The sequence below is a fragment of the Hakea prostrata genome, chromosome 4, assembly GCF_041222555.1.
Source record: "Hakea prostrata isolate BN-2017 chromosome 4, UWA_Hpros_2, whole genome shotgun sequence".
Classification (NCBI taxonomy): domain Eukaryota; kingdom Viridiplantae; phylum Streptophyta; class Magnoliopsida; order Proteales; family Proteaceae; genus Hakea; species Hakea prostrata.
In genome coordinates this window covers 48,139,608-48,158,618 of record NC_142603.1, presented here as the reverse complement: position 1 = coordinate 48,158,618, position 19,011 = coordinate 48,139,608, and the positions used below count along the sequence as shown (strand labels likewise).

At 36.4% G+C, this 19,011-nt stretch overlaps 2 protein-coding genes and 2 non-coding genes across 4 annotated transcripts in view; 3 read left to right on the top strand and 1 right to left on the bottom strand.

Annotated features, from left to right (window-relative positions):
- The first annotated feature begins 1,144 nt into the window (after positions 1 to 1,144).
- On the top strand, positions 1,145 to 4,945 carry LOC149019242 (zinc finger protein GAI-ASSOCIATED FACTOR 1-like). The gene is made up of 3 exons (XM_089153280.1): positions 1,145 to 1,667; positions 2,070 to 2,466; positions 3,592 to 4,945. The coding sequence occupies exons 1-3, from the start codon at positions 1,469 to 1,471 to the stop codon at positions 4,622 to 4,624; spliced, it is 1,629 nt and encodes a 542-aa protein (XP_089009406.1). The 5' UTR covers positions 1,145 to 1,468; the 3' UTR covers positions 4,625 to 4,945.
- A 5,309-nt stretch (positions 4,946 to 10,254) lies between these two features.
- Positions 10,255 to 10,351, top strand: LOC149019241 (small nucleolar RNA R41). The gene has a single exon (XR_016173268.1). It is a non-coding gene; the product is annotated as a small nucleolar RNA R41 (small nucleolar RNA).
- A 78-nt stretch (positions 10,352 to 10,429) lies between these two features.
- On the top strand, positions 10,430 to 10,506 carry LOC149019240 (small nucleolar RNA Z155). Its single transcript, XR_016173274.1, has one exon. It is a non-coding gene; the product is annotated as a small nucleolar RNA Z155 (small nucleolar RNA).
- Positions 10,507 to 11,515: 1,009 nt separating this feature from the next.
- Positions 11,516 to 19,011, bottom strand: part of LOC149019238 (metal tolerance protein 2-like) — a 56,543-nt gene continuing 49,047 nt past the window's right edge. The window contains exons 11-12 of the mRNA XM_089153279.1: positions 12,039 to 12,130; positions 11,516 to 11,959 (exon numbers count right to left, since the gene is read on the bottom strand). Coding sequence (XP_089009405.1) covers positions 11,827 to 11,959; positions 12,039 to 12,130 — 225 coding nt within the window. The 3' untranslated portion in view covers positions 11,516 to 11,826. The remainder of the gene's footprint in view (positions 11,960 to 12,038; positions 12,131 to 19,011) is intronic.

Below are 19,011 nucleotides of genomic sequence, written 5' to 3'. Positions count from 1 at the left end.
GATATCATAAACTGTATTTGTGTGTGAACCATGACAAATCTCTATATTCCTTTGATTTGTTTTTATTTTTATTCATAAATTCTTGGTGGTCATTCTAACAAATCATTTTCTTGAAAACTTCTTCCATGCAAGAAAACTTTATTCATTTGACGATTCCACACATTTTCGATTAGCAAATCGATCCAAATAGACAATTCAGTTAACCAAGCCATTTGAACCAAACCAACCCATCAATCAATCTAAATATCTTTGTCATAATAAGTGATCTAAATTAATGACATCAAACCGAACATCCAATCATTCTAAATAACTAGGCCACAAGCATTCGCCTACACACGTCATGTTTGAGCACAAATACATTATTGTCGCATTAAGTTATATAGTATGAATTTTTTTTGGATTACCTAAGCTTCAAAAAATATATAGATTAATGAAACATAATGCATGGACATACATGCAAGGAAAAAAATTTGTCATTATGTAGGCAAGAAGGAAAATGATATTGAATTTGATGAAAGTAGGCACAAGGCTCAACTTAAACATTACAATTTTGCATCATTTTGCATTTCATGTGGCACCATTAAACAAGAATCTTTTGCAATATAAAATTAAACACTAAATGATGTTGTTTGTAGCTATGCTCACAGTTGTCAAGGACAATTATGTCCTTTTACATGCATTGAATTTCTGCTAAGAGATCACGACGAAGGAATCTCGCACATCGCTCTAATCAAATATGAAAATTAATCTAGCAACAAGAGATGGTCACTACAGACTTACAACCCATTATGTTAGAGAGCATGAAAAAGAATATTCATCCACAAGGCCTGGCTGGGAATCATTTTCCCATAATCTCATGATAAAAAAAAAGATAAACAAATAGATTTTAATTTGTATATATAGTGGAATGACGTAAAAGGACTCACGTCACTGTTAATGGCATTCTCCATGTTAGGGTTTCTGTCCTTTTTAAGCTTAAGCTTAATTAAATGCAAACAAGAGAGGGGAAGAAAAAAAATGGGGTAAGGCTGGGTGGCTATATTTTATGAATTCTTTCTTTCTTTTGTGTAAAAAATTAATTAAATTCTTATCAGCCAAAGAAAGAGACAAAACCGTAGCTCGAGCCTGTTATAAAATACAAAGGTAAGGTGGGAGAGCAGGTTCCGATGCGATGTTGTTCTTGATCAAGCTGCTGGAGCTTTCTCTCTACTCCAGAAATGAAGGAGAATTCTCTGGTTTTTGTCTTCCTCTAGCAATGGCAAATCCCAACTTTTCTGTACACTTACTGACAAACCCAAATCCCCGTTTTCCTTTTGAGAGCACCAAGAACTAAGAAATTACCTAGGAAACAACTTTTTATTTTTTGTAGATCAAACTTGAGAAAAGAACAGAAGAAAGAAAGAGAGAAAGAAAGAGAGAAAGAAAGACAAAACTTCAATAATAAGCTAGCTCTCATTCTCTTCCTACCATGTCAAACATCACAGGTGAGGCAGCTGGGAGTGTGAGTTTCTCTTCTGGCAACACAAGAGAAGAAGAGCAACAAGAGCTGGTGCAAGATCGCTTCCATGGTTCAAACTCAGGACCTTCAAGTACAACTAACAGCGATGGTTCTATCCCACAACAACCACTGGTCATCAAGAAGAAAAGGAATCTTCCAGGAACTCCAGGCAAATCCAACTACTCTTCTGAACCTCAATTATTGATCCTTATACTTAATATTCTTTTTCTCTTTTCATGATCTTGTCTTTGATTGGTTTTGGAGATTTCTCCTATCTGAGTGGGCCAGAACCCATCAAAGTTTAGTGCTTGATTTTTGAAGTTTTTCCTAGAATTGAAATGGATTAGTACCGCCAGTTTCAGATTTTAATGGAAAAATCATTGTCATGTTGATGGGTTTTTGCATGTAAGCTTTGTTTAATTCAAGATTACACTTTTGATTATAGTTCTTAAATTTGATCTCTAAAATTAAAACTTCTTTTTGGAGTAGAGATTTGAAGTCTTTAATTAAGGGTTGTTAAACCTAAAATTTGCAAGTGCAAATAGTGATTATCATCCATGTATATGTGTAGACCCAAGTGCAGAAGTGGTTGCTCTATCTCCAAAGACTCTTATGGCAACAAACAGATTTGTGTGTGAGATATGCAACAAGGGGTTCCAAAGGGATCAAAACCTGCAACTGCACAGAAGAGGTCATAATCTTCCATGGAAGCTTAGGCAAAGAACAGCAAACGAGATGAGGAAGAAGGTGTACATATGCCCTGAACCTACTTGTGTTCACCACAACCCAATTCGAGCACTGGGTGACCTTACTGGAATCAAGAAGCATTTCTGCAGAAAACATGGAGAGAAGAAATGGAAGTGTGACAAGTGTTCCAAGAAATATGCAGTTCAATCAGATTGGAAAGCTCATTCAAAGACTTGTGGCACAAAAGAGTACAAATGTGATTGTGGAACCATCTTCTCCAGGTCTGCTATTTTCTCCTGTTCTGGATAACCATTAATTTGGGTTTCTTGTGCTTCTTATTGAAGGGGTAGTCCATATTTTTACAGTAACAGAGCTCATGTTCATATTAACAATGGAGGTTTTACTAGAACTTCAAAATAGTTCCACTTTAGAATAAGCTGTCCAATATTGCATGAACAGATGAACTGGCTAGCACACAATACTTGATTGGTGTTTCAAATTTTCAACGCCTTGAATTATTGTCAATTATAACTTCCTAAACGTGTTAAGATTGGTGAAATGGCCGACAAAGTAATGAACTCTTTTACATCCCTTTTGATTCCTTTCATACTTTCAATGTCCACATCAACCCTACTCCTAAAAAGCAACCCAGGAATTAATCTTAATCTCTATTCTAATATCATTTTACCCTAAAAGACTTTCTGCATTATTGGCCTTTGGATTTCTTTCCCCCTTTGTAGGCCTACAGTACTACAATCATTAGTTAATTAATTTCAATATTAAGTGGGTGCTTTCATAATAAACCAATGGAAGAAGCTCACCTTGAACAACTATTATAAGAAACCTAACAAAATGCAAAAGAATGCAGCTGAGGAAAACACAATCTTCTACCCTTCTTGGTAAAAGATTCGGACTCAATATGTTATTTCTCCCTTAGTAGATCAATTAATTTTCTGAAAAATAAAAAAATATCTCAATACCGTCAGAATTTCCTATGCCATCTCATAGAATTTTTATTATTTAAAAAAAAAAACAATTTTAATCATATTATATATAAAGTGTATATGATACCTCAGAGACACAAAGAAACTTTGCCATTAGAAAAACATAAACAACAATGCATAGACATACAAAGGCAAAAAACTACTAGCTAGGGACCATAGGACCACATCCCAATGCACTCTTATGTCCTTAAACTATTTTGAATTTTATATATGTAATCTACTACCTTCTACAAGAGCAGGTTTATTCGAATTTTCATGCCACACAGTGGGTTTAGCCTGGTAGGACCCTTAACTATTACCACCATCATAGTCCTGAGAGATCAGAATCAATTATCTTTTTTGAGTATCTGACGTTTTGTTTGTTTGTTAAAAAGTGTTTCTTCTTCTTCTTTGTGTATGCAGAAGAGATAGCTTCATCACTCACAGGGCTTTCTGTGATGCCCTAACAGAAGAAAACAGCAAAGTAAGCCATGGGTTCAGCTCAACCTTTGGAGGGAACTTACAAAATCAGGTTTCAGAGATCATGCCATCATTGCCCATCACCAACATATCAATAGGAATGCAAGAATTCAACTATCAGGACACCAAGAACCCACTGATCAAGTCTCTTCCCCAGGATCTTATGTCAATGCCACTAAAGTCTCCAAGCATGACAGGAGGGATTTTCTCAAACAGTTCCAGCTCCCTCTTTGGTGACTCAAGAAATAATTTGGCTTCTCCTCCTCCTTGCCTCCAGCTCACTGCCAACAGCTCCTCGAGCTTTGATGGCCTTAATGAAGGAACTCAAACAAACCAGGCCCACTTGTCTGCAACTGCATTGTTGCAGAAAGCAGCTCAAATGGGTGCTACTACAAGTAACGACACTACCTCTCCCGTGATGAAAAAGAATTTGGTTACGGCCATGGCAGGACCTGATCAGATGTCAGAAGCTAGAACAACATCATTTGGAGGAGTTCCACAGCACCAGCAGCAGCAGCATCATACACAAACACAACTAGTAAACCATTCATCACAACTAGTTGGGATGGACAGTGTAGGACGATTCTCAAACCACTTCTTGCAGAAGTCTCCAGAGCAGATTTCTAGGGCAAATGATATGGGAATGTTTTCAGGTATATTTACAGGAGCAGCTAATCAAAGCCATGGAATACTCTTGAAAAACAGCATTGAGCATGAGAACAGAAACAGTGCTAGCAGTAGTGGTAGTGGATTGTTATTACAACACAACCCAGTAGGAGCATCTTCATCGAGCTTTGGAGGGACTGGGGGAGGGGATGATATGATGACTGTGGATTTCCTGGGGATTGGTGGATCTAGGTCAGTAAATTTACATGAACAACAGCTCAATCAGAAAAGATTGCAATCATTGAATCCCTTTCAAGAACAGTTATCTCATGGACAAGCAGAAATGGAGAAATCTTTCTGGGACATGTAGTTGTACCATCTTCATGATCTAGGATCCTCAAGGTTTTCAGTCATATATATATGCATGGAAGAAGCACTCAAAAGGAGTGTAATTAGTTTAAGTATATATATGCCTGCCTTGGTTGCAGGGAAGACATGAACATCTTAGATATAGTTTTAGTAAATGGTTTCACTATGAAGCTGAAAACCACCTTCAATTCACTCCATCTATTTTTGAGGAGTGCATGGGTGGTAATACTTTCTTGCGTTGGAGATACAAAGCGATTATTTCAGTTTGCATGGCAGGTTTTGACATTTGGAGAGCTTAAGTATGCATGGCCATGGGTGTCAATATTGAGACCAAATCGTTAAGACTGACCAAATTAACTAAAATTAACTAGCCCTGAATCAAATCAAATGGAAGCTTAGGGTATGGACTGAGGATTAAAAAACCTCTGCTTTTGGACTGCAGGTTCAGTCTTAACCATTAGTGATTCATTAATCCAAACTACTAGCTGGACCTGGCCAACCGTTATAATTACCTAGGGTTATGTTAACTGTCTAATTTTTTTTTTATATGATCTACATTTATATCATATGTTTTTTGTTTTTTTCATTAAAACTTTGAGTTTATTACCAACAAAGGGTAGCTCGGTTAGTAACACTGGCATCTTTTATTGAAGAAGTCACAGCTTCGAGGCACCTTGTGGTATATATAATAGTCTTAGACTCCAGATCCCCTATTATAAAAAAACTAGCTACCAATTACCAAAGAAAATTTTTTTATTATATAAAGAGGTTAAATAGGTAAAGAAATTGGTTCGATTTGAGCATTAAGCTGAAGAGGTAAGATTCAAGACTAATATAATTCTTAATTGGGTAAATATCACTTACCTCCCCTCTTACCTAGGAAATATATCAAACACCTCCCATTTGTTAATTTTCTCAGTTAAATTTAACTTTCACCGTTACAAATTTTTCTAAAACTCCAAACTACCCTTGGCTAAAACTATTTTTTTTATTATTTTAAACTTCAAATTACTTTAATCACCCTAACAGTTAAAATACTAAATTACCCACAATTAAGATAATTGTTAAAAACCAAAACACCATAGTTAAAACCCAAATTATCTTTAATTATTAAAAACCCAACATACCCTATTTTTTTAAATTTATCAAATAATTATAAAAACCCAAAATAGTAGTATGTGTTTAATTTTATCAATATACCCTTTTTTTTTAAATTGCATTTTTAATTTTACTTGATAGTTTGGTTAAAAAAAAAAAAAAAAAAAAAAAAGGTATGTTGGCCTTTTAATAATTAAAGATAATTTGAGTTTTAACTATGGTGTTTTGGTTTTAACAATTATCTTAATTGAGGGTAATTTAGTATTTTAACTGTTAGAGTGATTAAGGTAATTTAAGGTTTAAAATAACAAAAAAAAAAAAAAGTTTTAGCCAAGGGTAATTTGGAGTTTTAAAAAAATATTTAACGGTAAAAATTAAATTTAATTGAGAAAGTTAACAGAGGGGAGGTGTTTGATATATTTGTTAGGTAAGAGGGGAGGTAAGTGATATTATCCAACTAAGAGGGGTTGTAAGTGCTTTTTGTCCAGCTAAGAGGGGAGATAAGTGAGATTTACCCTTCTTAATTTGAAACGGGTTATAACAAAAAATTTTTTTTTTGGGGGGGGGGTTTAAATGAGAAAAAGGAAGCAAATATATTGCATTACAAATAGCAATTACATAGTCTAGCAATGTCCAGGGTACTGTCTCCATTGGCTGCCTTAATTGCTAAGTTAATTAGCCATAATTTGAGTGTGGGATCTTTGAACTGGCACATACTTAAATTTTACTAGATACATGCATGTATCAAAAGAAGGGGATAAAATTTAGAAGCCAATCTGTGCGCAGGAGTAGATTAAAAGCTTCTTTCTCATTGCACAATATCTTTGTCACTTGTATTTTAGAAAGACACGCTTGATTTATACCAACATGTAGTCCACAGATCAAGGCTTCTATACCATTCCCAAAGTTTAGTCTACCTGATATACTGGATGTTTCCATTCCAAAATGGTTCCACACTCCATCCTGCATAGTCTAGAAGTGAGTTAAGTACCCTTGCATACATTAAGATTGGTGAGTGAATCATACTTATGATTATGCAAAACAAGTATACTTATTATTGGTAATTAACTCAGAGGGCTCTCTAGGGATTATATTCATATTCCACCCCCCGGCCGCAGTTGTAACTTGTAACTTGTAACTTGTAACTTTGAATCCCTTACCCATTTTAATAAATTATTTATCACTCTTCCTATTAGATGTTCATTTTCAAAGATTTTTGAGTTTTTCTATCCACACAAAATACTCTTGCCTATTCAATTCATTAGATCTTTAAATCATTAGAAAGATGTCCAAAATTGTAATTAGAGTTTTTTACATGAGCCCACTCCATTTTCATGGAAAATAATCCCCACCCCCTCTAAAATCAAAACCTTGCAAATACCCCCTCCACCGTTAACCCCATTACTTAGGACTGTTAAATAATTTTAATATGACCATATTACCCTCAATTACGGTAACATTTGAAATTTTTATTTTCACAAATTTTTTACATGAGCACTTCCATTTTCATGGGAAACAAGGCACACCCCCTCTAAAATAAAAAAAAAAAACTTGCAAATACCCCCTCCACCGTTAATCCCGTTACTTAGGACTATAAAATAATTTTAATATGACCATATTACCCTCAAATATGGTAATGTTTGAACTTCTTATTTTCAAAACCATACCACCTCACTCTTCACAGTTACTCATAATGCCTCGTAATCTGTCATCACCACTGCCAATCAATGCCTACGATTACCACCAGAAGGACATTTGAGGAGAAGTAGTGTATACCTCACTTGCATTTCTTTTTCTTCTCTTGCAACGTTTCTTCTCCTCAAGATGAGGTACGCATTGTTTCTCCTCAAATGTTCCTCCATTGGTAATCGTGGGTGTTGATTGGCAGTGGTGATAACAGATTACGAGTCATCGTGAATAATAACTGTGAGGAGTGAGGTGGTATGGCTTTGAAAATAAGAAGTTCAAACATTACCATATTTGAGGGTAATATGGTTATATTAAAATTATTTTACAGTCCTAAGTAATGGGGTTCAATGGTGGAGGGGGTATTTGCAAGGTTTTTTATTTTAGAGGGGTTACGCCTTGTTTCTCATGAAAGTGGAGGGACTCATGTAAAAAATTCTTGAAAATAAAAAGTTCAAACGTTACCATATTTGAGGGTAATATGGTCATATTAAAATTATTTAATAGTCCTAAGTAATGGGGTTAAAGGTGGAGGGGTTATTTGCAAGGTTTTGGTTTTAGAGGGGGTGCGGTTTATTTTCCATGAAAAAAGAGGGGGCTCATGTAAAAAACTCTTGTAATTATCATTTCTAAATACAATGTAATCAATAAAATAATATAATAATTATAACTAATTGAGCATGAACTCAAAGGATATGGTTACGTTTCTCTTTTCAAAAATACACTTGCCCATTCAATATATTAGATTTTTAAATTATTTAAGAATAATGTCTAAAATTATAATTATAATTCATAAGCACAATATTTATTAATAGAACCATATAATAATTATCATTAGTTGAACATGAATTCATTCTATTTTCCAAAAATATCTTTGCTTATTCAATTAATTAGACTTTTAAATTATTTAAGAATAATGTCCAAAATTGTAATTGTAATTCATAGAGAATGCTTATTAATAGAATAATACAATATTTATCATTAATTGATCTAAAAATCAATTCAAAGAAAAAAAAATTAAATAAATTAAAAAAAATTACACCAAAAAAATTATACTCAGAAAACATATCATACGTGCTTGTGCACGTGCACCATTACTAGTGGTAGAAAAAAGAGAGGCTATGTTATATTGAAGAGTAGAAGGTAACTCATTGTTTGTAATTTTGGAATCACTTGTTTCACATAGAACTTGGTCTACTATCACTTTCTTTGGCCATATCTCAAGATTTAGATTGTCGACTGCGTGGTTCCTTGTTGAAAGGATCCATGGGTTATACCAAAAGAAAGTGTTCCTTCCATTACCTACCTTTCTTAGTGCCAATTCCCATAGTAGAGGGGTTATAACAGTTTGATTATCAGTTGCTATTGGCTGGAGAATTAAATCTTTTTTTTTTTTTTTGCCCAAGAGCTAAGAAGCGCCTTATACCTGTAATCAGGGAAGAGTTATTTACAATGAACATAGGGGGATAGACACCCAAGTTCTATGAAGACTAAACTGACTGACTGAACAACCCTTCGATGATAAGTATATTACAACTTTACTTTCCCAGTTATTGACTGGATCCGTATCTTTTGCTTTCTAAGATTGTGGTTATCCATGTTAGTAAACTACCATTCTAGTGGTCGATAGTATTTCTTAAGCTAGAAAAATGAGAAAGATTGCTGACCAACATCGTATATTTTCTTTTTGCCTTGTGATGTCATAAATGCAACCTTATGAAGCTCAATCGGCAAAAGACCAATGTCTCATGACTCATGGTATGAGATCAATAATTTTGATTCCCCTCGAGGCTAAGGTGAAGCTTTGCCTTATATTTACCTTATATGTAAAAGCTACACTCTAAAGATGTAGTCAATGTGCATATAAGCTGACGTACGTAGGTGAACCTCGTTTCCCCCCCCCCCCCCCCAAAAAAAAAAGTCCATTTTCCCAAAGAAAAAAAAGAAAAGGAAAGTGAAAGGATTGGTTGAGCAATCCTCTAATATTGTGAATATAGAACTCTTTATTTACTACTCTGTGGCTTTCAGATGGTAAAACATGACATTTTCTAACTCCAGCTATTGTGAATACAAGAGTGAAAGAAATTACAATGATTGAATCTCAAAAATAATATGCGCTACAATATGAGAGTTGCATGGAAGATACCCGCAACAAACAACAAACAAAAGTTTGTAAGTACAAGGAATTGTGAATTTAGTGCATAACGTGCGATTAGACATCCATGGATTTGGATTTTGTTAGATTGGTGCATTTGACGTGGTGGCGCCTAAGGTGCCAGTATTGAATAGATGTCAAATGAATCTCATTGAATCTCAACAGCACAAAAGATTTATTAGAAAAAATGTTTTATTTTACTTGAGTTGGTATAACCTGCATATATTCTTTTGTATGGTTGAGATTTAATGAAAGTCACACTTCATCAAATACTAAGGCACCAAAGGACCAACAACTGTGTTTTCTTCCCTTGCGCCAAGTCCGGTTTTGCTTCAGTTGATTTTTCTATCGGAAGTCAGAACTTCTGTTAAAATTGTAATTACAGGAAAACAATAGGGGTATTTTGGGTATTACAAGATTTTGAGGAAGCAGAAAACCCTAACCCTAGCTCATCGGCGCGGCGGCGCCTCATTCAAAAACAACTATTTCCATTCGTCTATATAAAGCAAGGAACAAAGTGTGGCTTCCAGATGCAATCGCCGGCCTAAGGTTTTCTTTCTCATAAATCTCTGGCGAATCCTCCATCGATTCAAACTCTGTAACTCTGTTGTTGTTGGTTTTTGTTTTTTTTTTTCCTTCTCTTTCTTTTGTTTTTTGGTTTTTCTTTCGTTTGATCCTTTTGGGTGGTAAAGGAGGAGGCTGTGATGTTGAAAACTACCTATTTTCTGATGGGAATGTAATATTTTCCTTTCTGATTATAAATACCAATGGATCCTTCTGAGCCTTCCTCCTCATCGATTAACATCTTTTCTCTTTCTGAATTTCTCTCAGACGAATATTTTCCTGTTTTTATGATTTGTTAGGTTCCGTTGAAGTGATGATAACTTGACTCGGAAATTTACAAAATGTCGATTATCAATCAGACTACAATTATCTGATCAACGGGATCCTTCATACTTTCTTAATCTTTTGCCGAGATGAAGTAGAATAACATCATCTAGGCTTCCAAAAAAAGGGGAGGTTAGCTTACTTTTGGACCAAATTTTCTTCTCTGCTCGCCTGAATGTTTTCGTGATACTCAAAAACATGATTATTTTTCCGTCTCAAATGGTAACGGATCCCGGGTTTACATTGTAAATCAGATTTGTGAAATATCGCTGATTCATACCCTAAATGCTGGAAATTCTCCTGCATTTTATTGATTATGTTGGCAAATTCTGATTTTTTTTTCTTTCTCAAGGGAGACTATCCAGTATTAGGGATTTTTTTTTCTTTCTCAAGGGAGACTATCCAGTATTAGGGATTTCAAGATCGTATGATGAATAGAATTGTTTTTGAAGAATGGAAGTCGTCCTTACCCTTCCACACCTAAAACCTTAGGTAATTCTCTGTTTTTAGATCTGACGAGCGATTGTGTCCTCGTCTTCCCAAGCTATTTAGCAGTCAATACTGAAATGCCTACTGTAATGCCCTAGGCATTTCTATCCTTGCTACTTCAATCATGGTTATGTTAGGTCTAGCCTCTTCTTTTATTTGCTCTGTTTATCATTTGGACCAGATAACATATTTCTGGCCATGCTGATAAAGAGTTCTTTTACATTTTTAACAGTTAAATGCATAGAATTATAAAAAATTCAGTGTTTTTTATTATCGTTCTAGTGACAGTTCCTTACTATTACATTCAACATTCAGAAAAAACAGTCCCCATGGGAGAGTTTTTTTTGTTGTTTTTTTAAAATATTTTTCAGATGTGGGACTTACCGTTTTTGTGGTGAAAAAACCGTCTCGGATCACGGATCATCACCCTGTGGGTAGCACAGACCGGGTCATCACCCCCGGGAGCGACGGGAGCACTCTGTACTCTCCAACGGTTTTTCCACCACAAAAATGGTGGATCCCACAGCTGAAAAATATATAAAAAAAAATAAAAAGCACTCCTATCACCACCCCTAGGCCCCCCTTGTTTTTTGTGGTGGTAAGCCGTGTGCGACCCGGGGTTGCTGATCCGGACTCATCCAAATCACTCTAAAAAAAACATTTGATGTAAAATTCAACCTGAAAAGCTAAATGACTCAAAATAATGTATCAATGCTAAAATACAATCGATGCAACATTCAACCTAAGCTTCTTTCACTGAAAAAATGAAGTTATTATTAAGGATAGGTCTAACATGCACTAGAATCCAGTCCAACTTTGGTTTGAAACCTTGTAGTGAGGTGGGATTCTAGCTTTCTAAAGTCTGGAATCATTGTCTACCAAAGAATTTACAAATGTTCATGTCCTTCAGCTGGTGATATTGAAGGCCCTAACCTCAAAAGGATGCTCACATGGCTTACATTAGTAGGGGCTACCTTCAAAATTTCCTCTTCCGCTTGTTTTGCGATAATTTTGGCTACCCTGCAGATGGCAACCCTGATAATTAGTATAGTTACTTGGAAAAGAACTTGACTAGCCTTGATCGAGTCAAGGATTGTACCTGATAAACATCTCATGAGGCATTGAGACTTCAACCTGGAGGAAAATCTTGCCTTCTAATAAGTGGTATGTTATGTGCTGAACAACCATCTTCTGAAGTTCATTTTGGTATTTAAATACACCATTAGTAAAAAATTAATAAATGACACCAGGAAAAAGATTTCCCCCCTTTGAACCAACCCCACAAAATAACAATAATATGCTGAATATAAATAAACAATAACAAGTCACAGACACAAGACAGAAAACAAGATTGAAGCTCCTCACACAGTCAAACTCAAAGACAAGAGGTCAGTACTGTGCAAAAGAGACCACACATATAATCACAATTCAAGCAACTAGCAAATCGTTATAAGTGCTTCATTCTTCACGACATCATCAAATTGATTAAAGTAAATATAAAAACATAATAATAATAATAATAAGTGTCATACTTGGTTTTCCTAGTTCCATTTTCTTAATGAAATAAATCTGCATGCCAATGTTAGATAATACAAATGTCATTTGACTTCAAACATCTTTTCCACTATAGAACCTAAGTTGGACCAGATCAACGTGAGTACATTGAGGAGTGGGGGCAAGAGAGAAGGTTAAGACAGGACTAAATCGTATGTCTCGTTTATGATAACTCAAAGAACAAACTGCGCTAGCTGGTATCTTCATGGTGCAAATTCTGAATTAGAATCTGAAAGGAAAACTGAATTATTCATTTCATTGGCTGCCAGCAAGAATTGTTACTGCAAAAAAAATTCCACGACTGTAAGATGCAGTGTCAGATGGAATACCATAGTTTGTACCAGTCTGAGGATTGATAAACTTCTCCAGTATTTTTGAGTATTTGCCTGTATTTACTATGTACTACTGCAACAATACTCCTCACAATACTCCTCCCACCCACTGGACTGGCGTCGAACTTCAATGCTGCGCATTTACTGCGCAGCATGTGGAGATCAAATCTCGACCGCCCATTTCGTTGGTGGTAAAAACCGAAATGGACAGTTGAGAACGGAATCTCGCTCTCGACCATCCGCAGCAAAGTGCTGCGCATTAAATGCATAGCAGTGAAGTTCAACCAACCAGATTGACCTATCCTGTTTTGGATATCCCAAAATGTTTGTCAACCTTATTTGGGTACAAGCTTCTCATTGTACCCCATGGATTTACCACAATTCACTTCTAAAATAAATTTAAAAGATGAATAAACTAGTGGAAAGTAAAATTTAAAAGAGAGGATCAAACTTGTAATTTGTGCTATTTCAAAGTCAACAGATATTACAGGGCAGAAAAAGGGTCATGTTCACTGATACGCAGTTCATTGCATGAGTTGTCTTCTTCATTAAGTTATATGGTCAATTATTCCAGGCAAAACTGTTAGCCAAATGAGGTTTAGACTCTAATTGACCTGTAACTGTCTGAAGTGTAATTTAACATTCCTGTTTAAGCTACAGTAGTTTCAACAAAGTAAAAAATAAAAAGGATGCAGCTAGTTTTATTGTTGTTTCAAATTAATTTAGAATATCCAAATAGCTCTACAAGTATTGGGATAATGCTTAAAATTGATGACTGGAAGATCAAAGACCTGTCTACTTTGAGATGCATGCTATGAGCTAGGAAGCCCTAACAACATGTTTAGACAGCATACCAATTTCTTTCTGACAGAAAAGACAACATCCTTTATCCTGATATGACTGACAACAGAGAATTCTTGTCCAGGCAGAAAGTCAAAAACTTGGATTCCATCAATTGTCATGGTTTCTTTAAGCAACAAGATAGCTGATGCAGTTGTGACCAATCAAGCCCCAAAATACTTTGTTTTAGCCCATAGTGTTTCCCCCAGAAAGTAGGATTCTTATCTTTGGGCTTATTGACGTTACAGGATTCCCTTGTTAGCTCATATTAGGGGTCTCAGAGATTAGGTGAAATCCATTAGTTTTTAGCTATTAAATTAAATTAAATTAATTTATTCAAATTTTGAATAGGCAAACCCCCCCCCCCCAATAAAAAAAATAATAAAAAAAAAGAAGGAAAAACCACAACCCGTGGCGGACTCTGCTAGTGCAAGAACCTTTGGCACAGGGTTTGCCCTTTGTTTCCCTTTCTTCTGATTGCTGCCATTAGAAATGGAAATAGTTTGAAGACCTCCAAGAAGACTTGCAGCCTTTTAGATACCCATATTTCTGAGATCTTATCACTTCAGCAGTGGAATAGTTTACAACCTATTTTTACTGTCAAAGTGAGCGTAGATTATTAAGAAACTATAAGTGGATTAAATTCTCACTTTATTAAGTTGTTATAATAAATGTGGAAACTCAAGTCATCTGATAAAATCAGTTCTTTTTTTAATTTTTTTTTATAAGGTTGTCAAAGCAACAAAGCGACCAAGGCGACAAAATGCCAACAAGACGACCACTATGCAGTCAAAACATTCTGCTGTCCCAGCCATGAATCATAAAATATGAAATGATAACCTAAAAAGATGTTAAATTGGGACCCCAAAGCATACCATCAAGAACAATGGGAATCGAATAACTCAGCAGGCATAGACAAAATAGTTGGTTGAGATGAAATTACAAGACCAACTCGGATAACCTAAAAGATGTTAAATTGGGAGGACCCCAAAGCATACCATCAAGAAACAATGGGAATCGAATAACTCAGCAGGTGTAGACTAGATAGTTGGTTGAGATAAAGTACAAGACAACTCATTGACTGCAGAGCTCTGTAATGGTTTCGATTACTGACGGATGCTGAGAAGGGAGTCATTACATTTAAGAGCTTGAAGGAGAACTCTGCCCTGTTAGGCTTCGCACCTTAGACTCGACTTTCTCTGGGGCTCCTTATTGAATCCGTTTTATGGTTTTGTTAAACTGTTGTATTGTAATTCTGCAGATAACTCCAATCTGTCAGTGATCTAATCTACTCCTATCTATTACTTTTCAATGTATTTGAGTAATTTCAACAAACACAAGGAAGGCAAGATGGTTCTGCTACTCTTCAATGAGTTTAATAAAATACCCCAACCAAAAAGCAGGTCAAATTGGACTCTCCAAGTCTTATCCCGAAGCTTGGGAAGGCTGGCAGCTCACTAAGTAGACAAGCCATTGTCCAGTCTTGTTCATACAGAAAGCAGGGCCATCGACTTGTCAGGGTAATACTAAAAACCGATCCTTCTCCTCTACTTGTTTTACAAGTTCTAATCCTAATGTCTCTGTGTTGATGTATCGATATTGAAATGCAGGATATAATCCCTCATTTTGCCAAGAAGGTCCTTCACAGATTTCGAGAAGGTAGCTCAGGACGAAGGTCGACACTTCACACTTCTATCCCGCCAGTGAAGGGTATTCAATGAAGACGTTGTGTTGTTGGGTTCTTTTTTTCCCCCTCAGATTTTGATAAGGGTATTTTTGGAATAAAAAAATATCAACAATGGTCAAAGTACGAAATCTTGACGACATTTTGCCGATATTTTTTCTGAAATTTTGCTGCACAATTCCCATTATCCCTTCCTATCACGCAACCCCAGTTTCAAAAGAGAAGTAATTTCTTCTCTCCTTCAAACTTTAGTGCGGTTTAAAAAAGAATAAAAAGAGGATAAATATTGGGAGAGGCGGTGGTGTAGGTCTCTCATCTCTGCGTGAGCAATGTTCCTCACCTACCATGGCGCTGCTCTGCCATTGAGTGGTGGTTCCGGCGAAAATCCAAAGCTGAGAGAAGAGAAGAACAACGGAAGATGGAGGGGTTTCAATTTCAGGGCGTGTTTCGCACCTTCTCAAATCAGATTTTGCTGCACCATGGGCGCTACTCTGTCGTCAAGTGGTGGTTCCAGTGAAGATTCAAAGTTGAGAGAAGTGAAAAACAGCAGAAGATGGAAGGCTTTCAATTTTAGGGCTTATTTTGCACCTTCTGAAACCAGATTTCACTGCTGGGGTTTGTGTTGCAAAGTTGTAGAGTTGGATTTTTTGCACCTTGGATTTGAGTTGTAGAGTTGGATTTTTAGCAACTTGGGTTTGAGTTGCAGAGGATAAGCAAATATTGGGAGAGGCAGGATGTGGTTGGATTTTTCATTTCTTTGAATTGCAGGGTTGCAAACAGAAGAAATCCAGCGACTTTCGGCGAGATTCGCCACTATTTCGTATCACTAAGTGTCGAACTGGGCGAATTTCGCCAAAATGTTTTACCTTGACAGTGGTTTGACAGTTTTCATCAACAGATTGGACTAATTTGTCCAATGAAAATACAACTTTGGAGTGTCTTTGTTTTTCAAACATTAAGTGGGGTGTCAGTGTTTTTCGACCTCCATTTTGAGGTGCCCGTGCATTTGCTCTAAATATATTAAAGTTGGGTCCCATCGCATTGAGTGGAGGGGCTTATTTACACAACAAGCTGGAGTTCTAATCTACATTGATCTCCTAATTTAACTTTAACCCAAAATAGAAGCTAATTGACTTCAGATTAGATAACATCCAAAGAATGTTTTCTTAGATTAGGACACCTAAAGCTAAATAAAAAATAAAAAAATAGACTTTTCTGCCCCTGTAACTTAAGTTGCTTAGAACTTACATTATCAAACCAATTAAACTACTTAACTTAGTTGTTTTCTTGTTTCATACTTAACTTTTGGACCCATAGGGTAGGCCCATGAACACACAAACCTATGAAACTGTTGGATTCTACTAGGAGTTCAATTAGAGTTTGTATAGGAGTTAAAATTAGAGTTTGTATTCATGTAATTCTATTCCTTGTAATAGTGTACTTTCCACTTAATTATAAATAGAGGGCTTGAAATCATTGATCTATAAGCCATTCTACCAATATCGTGTTTCTCAACATGGCATCAGAACCTAAGTTCGATTAGGGAAGAGAGAGAAAAAATAAATCTCGCTGAGAAGACCAGACCTACCTCCATTGCCGAAATATTTCTCCAGAAGCTATCGTCGCTGAAATTGTACCATCACCACTGCAACCGAACTTCTTCTTCTTCATCTGCAACATCCCATCACACCTAACAAAGCTTTCACTTCAACCTTGCCTCCGCCATCGACCAAAGAAACAAAAAGGGAAAGAAAAAAAGTCCATCGACTCTGCTTGCTTCTTCCAGCGAGACTCAGATTTGCTTCTTCCATCAAACCACTGCCATCACCTAGGTAAACCTTCTGAAATTGATTTGCTTCTTCCATTCTCGATTTGGGATGATACTTCTGAAATCCCATTAAGCCCATCGCCTGCTCTGGTTTTCTTCCTTTCTCGATTTGGGGACAATGCTTCTGCAATCCCATTAAACCTATCGCCTGGACTAAACCAGACCAGACCTCCTTTGGTCGAACCATATTTTATTCCTACGATTATATATATATAGTTTTCAGGGGCTCATACTTTTCAGGGTTTATTAGTAATTTTTTATATAGTTTAAAAAAAAAAAGAGATAAAAATTGGCTCATTACTTAGAATTGTTTGGGTTGTTCGACTATTGCATTCTGCGACGTTTCTATTACTTCGAAAGGGTGAAGACTGAAGAACTGCAGAATTTTTTGTCAATATGACAACTATTGATGGTACTCTTGTTCCCACTAGCTCCGAACATTACCCCACTCGTCATCCTCTTTCAGTGAGATTTGATGGAACAAATTATTTGATCTGGTCTCGGTCTGCTTACCTGACTATTGCTGGAAGAAGACTTCTTGGACACATTATGGGCACCACGATCAAACCTCCTACCATAGGTGTTTTACAGGATAAATGGATCTTGACTGACTCTCTTATTATGTCATTTTTTTTTAATTCCATGAATCCAAATATTGCCCGGGGATACCTATTACTAAATACTGCAGCCCAAATCTGGAAGGCTACTACTGAAACATATGGACAGTTGGGGAATGATGCCCAGATTTATGAGCTCCAGAAAAAGCTTCATGAGACTACCCAAAAGGAACTGACTGTGGCCCACTATTATGCTGAGTTGCAATCTCTTTGGCAAGAGTTGGATCATTATGGGGATTATCACCCCACTAATCCAAATGATGTGGTTACTTATAAGAAGCACATTGATAAGAGTCGAGTATATGACTTCTTGGCAGGTTTGAATGTGGAGTACGATCAGATCAAAGTGCAAGTCTTACGTCGTTCTCCCTTTCCTACACTAGAACAGTCTTATGCTCTTGTTCAGCATGAAGAAAGTCGTCGATTAGCCATGCTTCATACTCCTATTATGGAGAAATCAACCTTACAGTCTGTTCGCACTAAATCTGATACGGCTAAGGAGATTGTCAAGTGTGAGCACTGTCACAAACCATATTATACCAAGGCAAATTGTTGGAAACTGCATGGGTACCCTGCTGATTTTGAGCAAAAACGAGCACAAAGAAAGGGAAAACCAAAGGCTAATCTTTCAAAGACAATTTGCACCACACCCTCTGCAGACGTTGGTTTTTCACAGGAGGAGTTCGCTACTCTGTGACGTATTCTGCAGTCTTCTACTGCCGGTACAGCCTCAACCACTGCTTTCTCTACTACCCATACCAACTCCTACCTTGCTACTTCAGGTAAAACTTTTACAGGCTTTCAAGTTTCTTCATTTTCTACTCCTTGGATCATTGATACAGGAGCAACAGATCATATGACAGGTTTATCCTCCTCTTTCTTACAATATTCTCCAACTTCTAGAAAAGATAAAGTTCGAATTGTTGATGGCTCCTATTCTTCCATTGCTGGAAAAGGGATCATTCAGCATTCTCCATCACTTTCTTTGTCTAAAGTTTTATATGTTCCCTCTTTCTCTACTAACCTGAGTAGTCTTACACATGATTTGAATTGTAAAGTGACTTTTTCCCTATCTTACTGTGTCTTCCAGGATCTGGTCACGGGGAAGGAGATTGGACATGGTAAACTAGACAATGGACTTTATTTGTTCTGAGCCGATTGGAGGATCTGCGTTTGCTTTGACTACATCTTCTAATCCAGTCCATTCGGTAATATCA

What these genes read in the sequence shown, in the direction of transcription:
- LOC149019242 (XM_089153280.1), top strand. Translation starts at nt 1,469, where the DNA reads ATGTCAAACATCACAGGTGAGGCAGCTGGGAGTGTGAGTTTCTCTTCT. An exon ending in GAATCTTCCAGGAACTCCAG is followed by an intron (nt 1,668 to 2,069) that starts GCAAATCCAACT and finishes GTATATGTGTAG; the next exon opens with ACCCAAGTGCAGAAGTGGTT. An exon ending in TGTGGAACCATCTTCTCCAG is followed by an intron (nt 2,467 to 3,591) that starts GTCTGCTATTTT and finishes TTGTGTATGCAG; the next exon opens with AAGAGATAGCTTCATCACTC.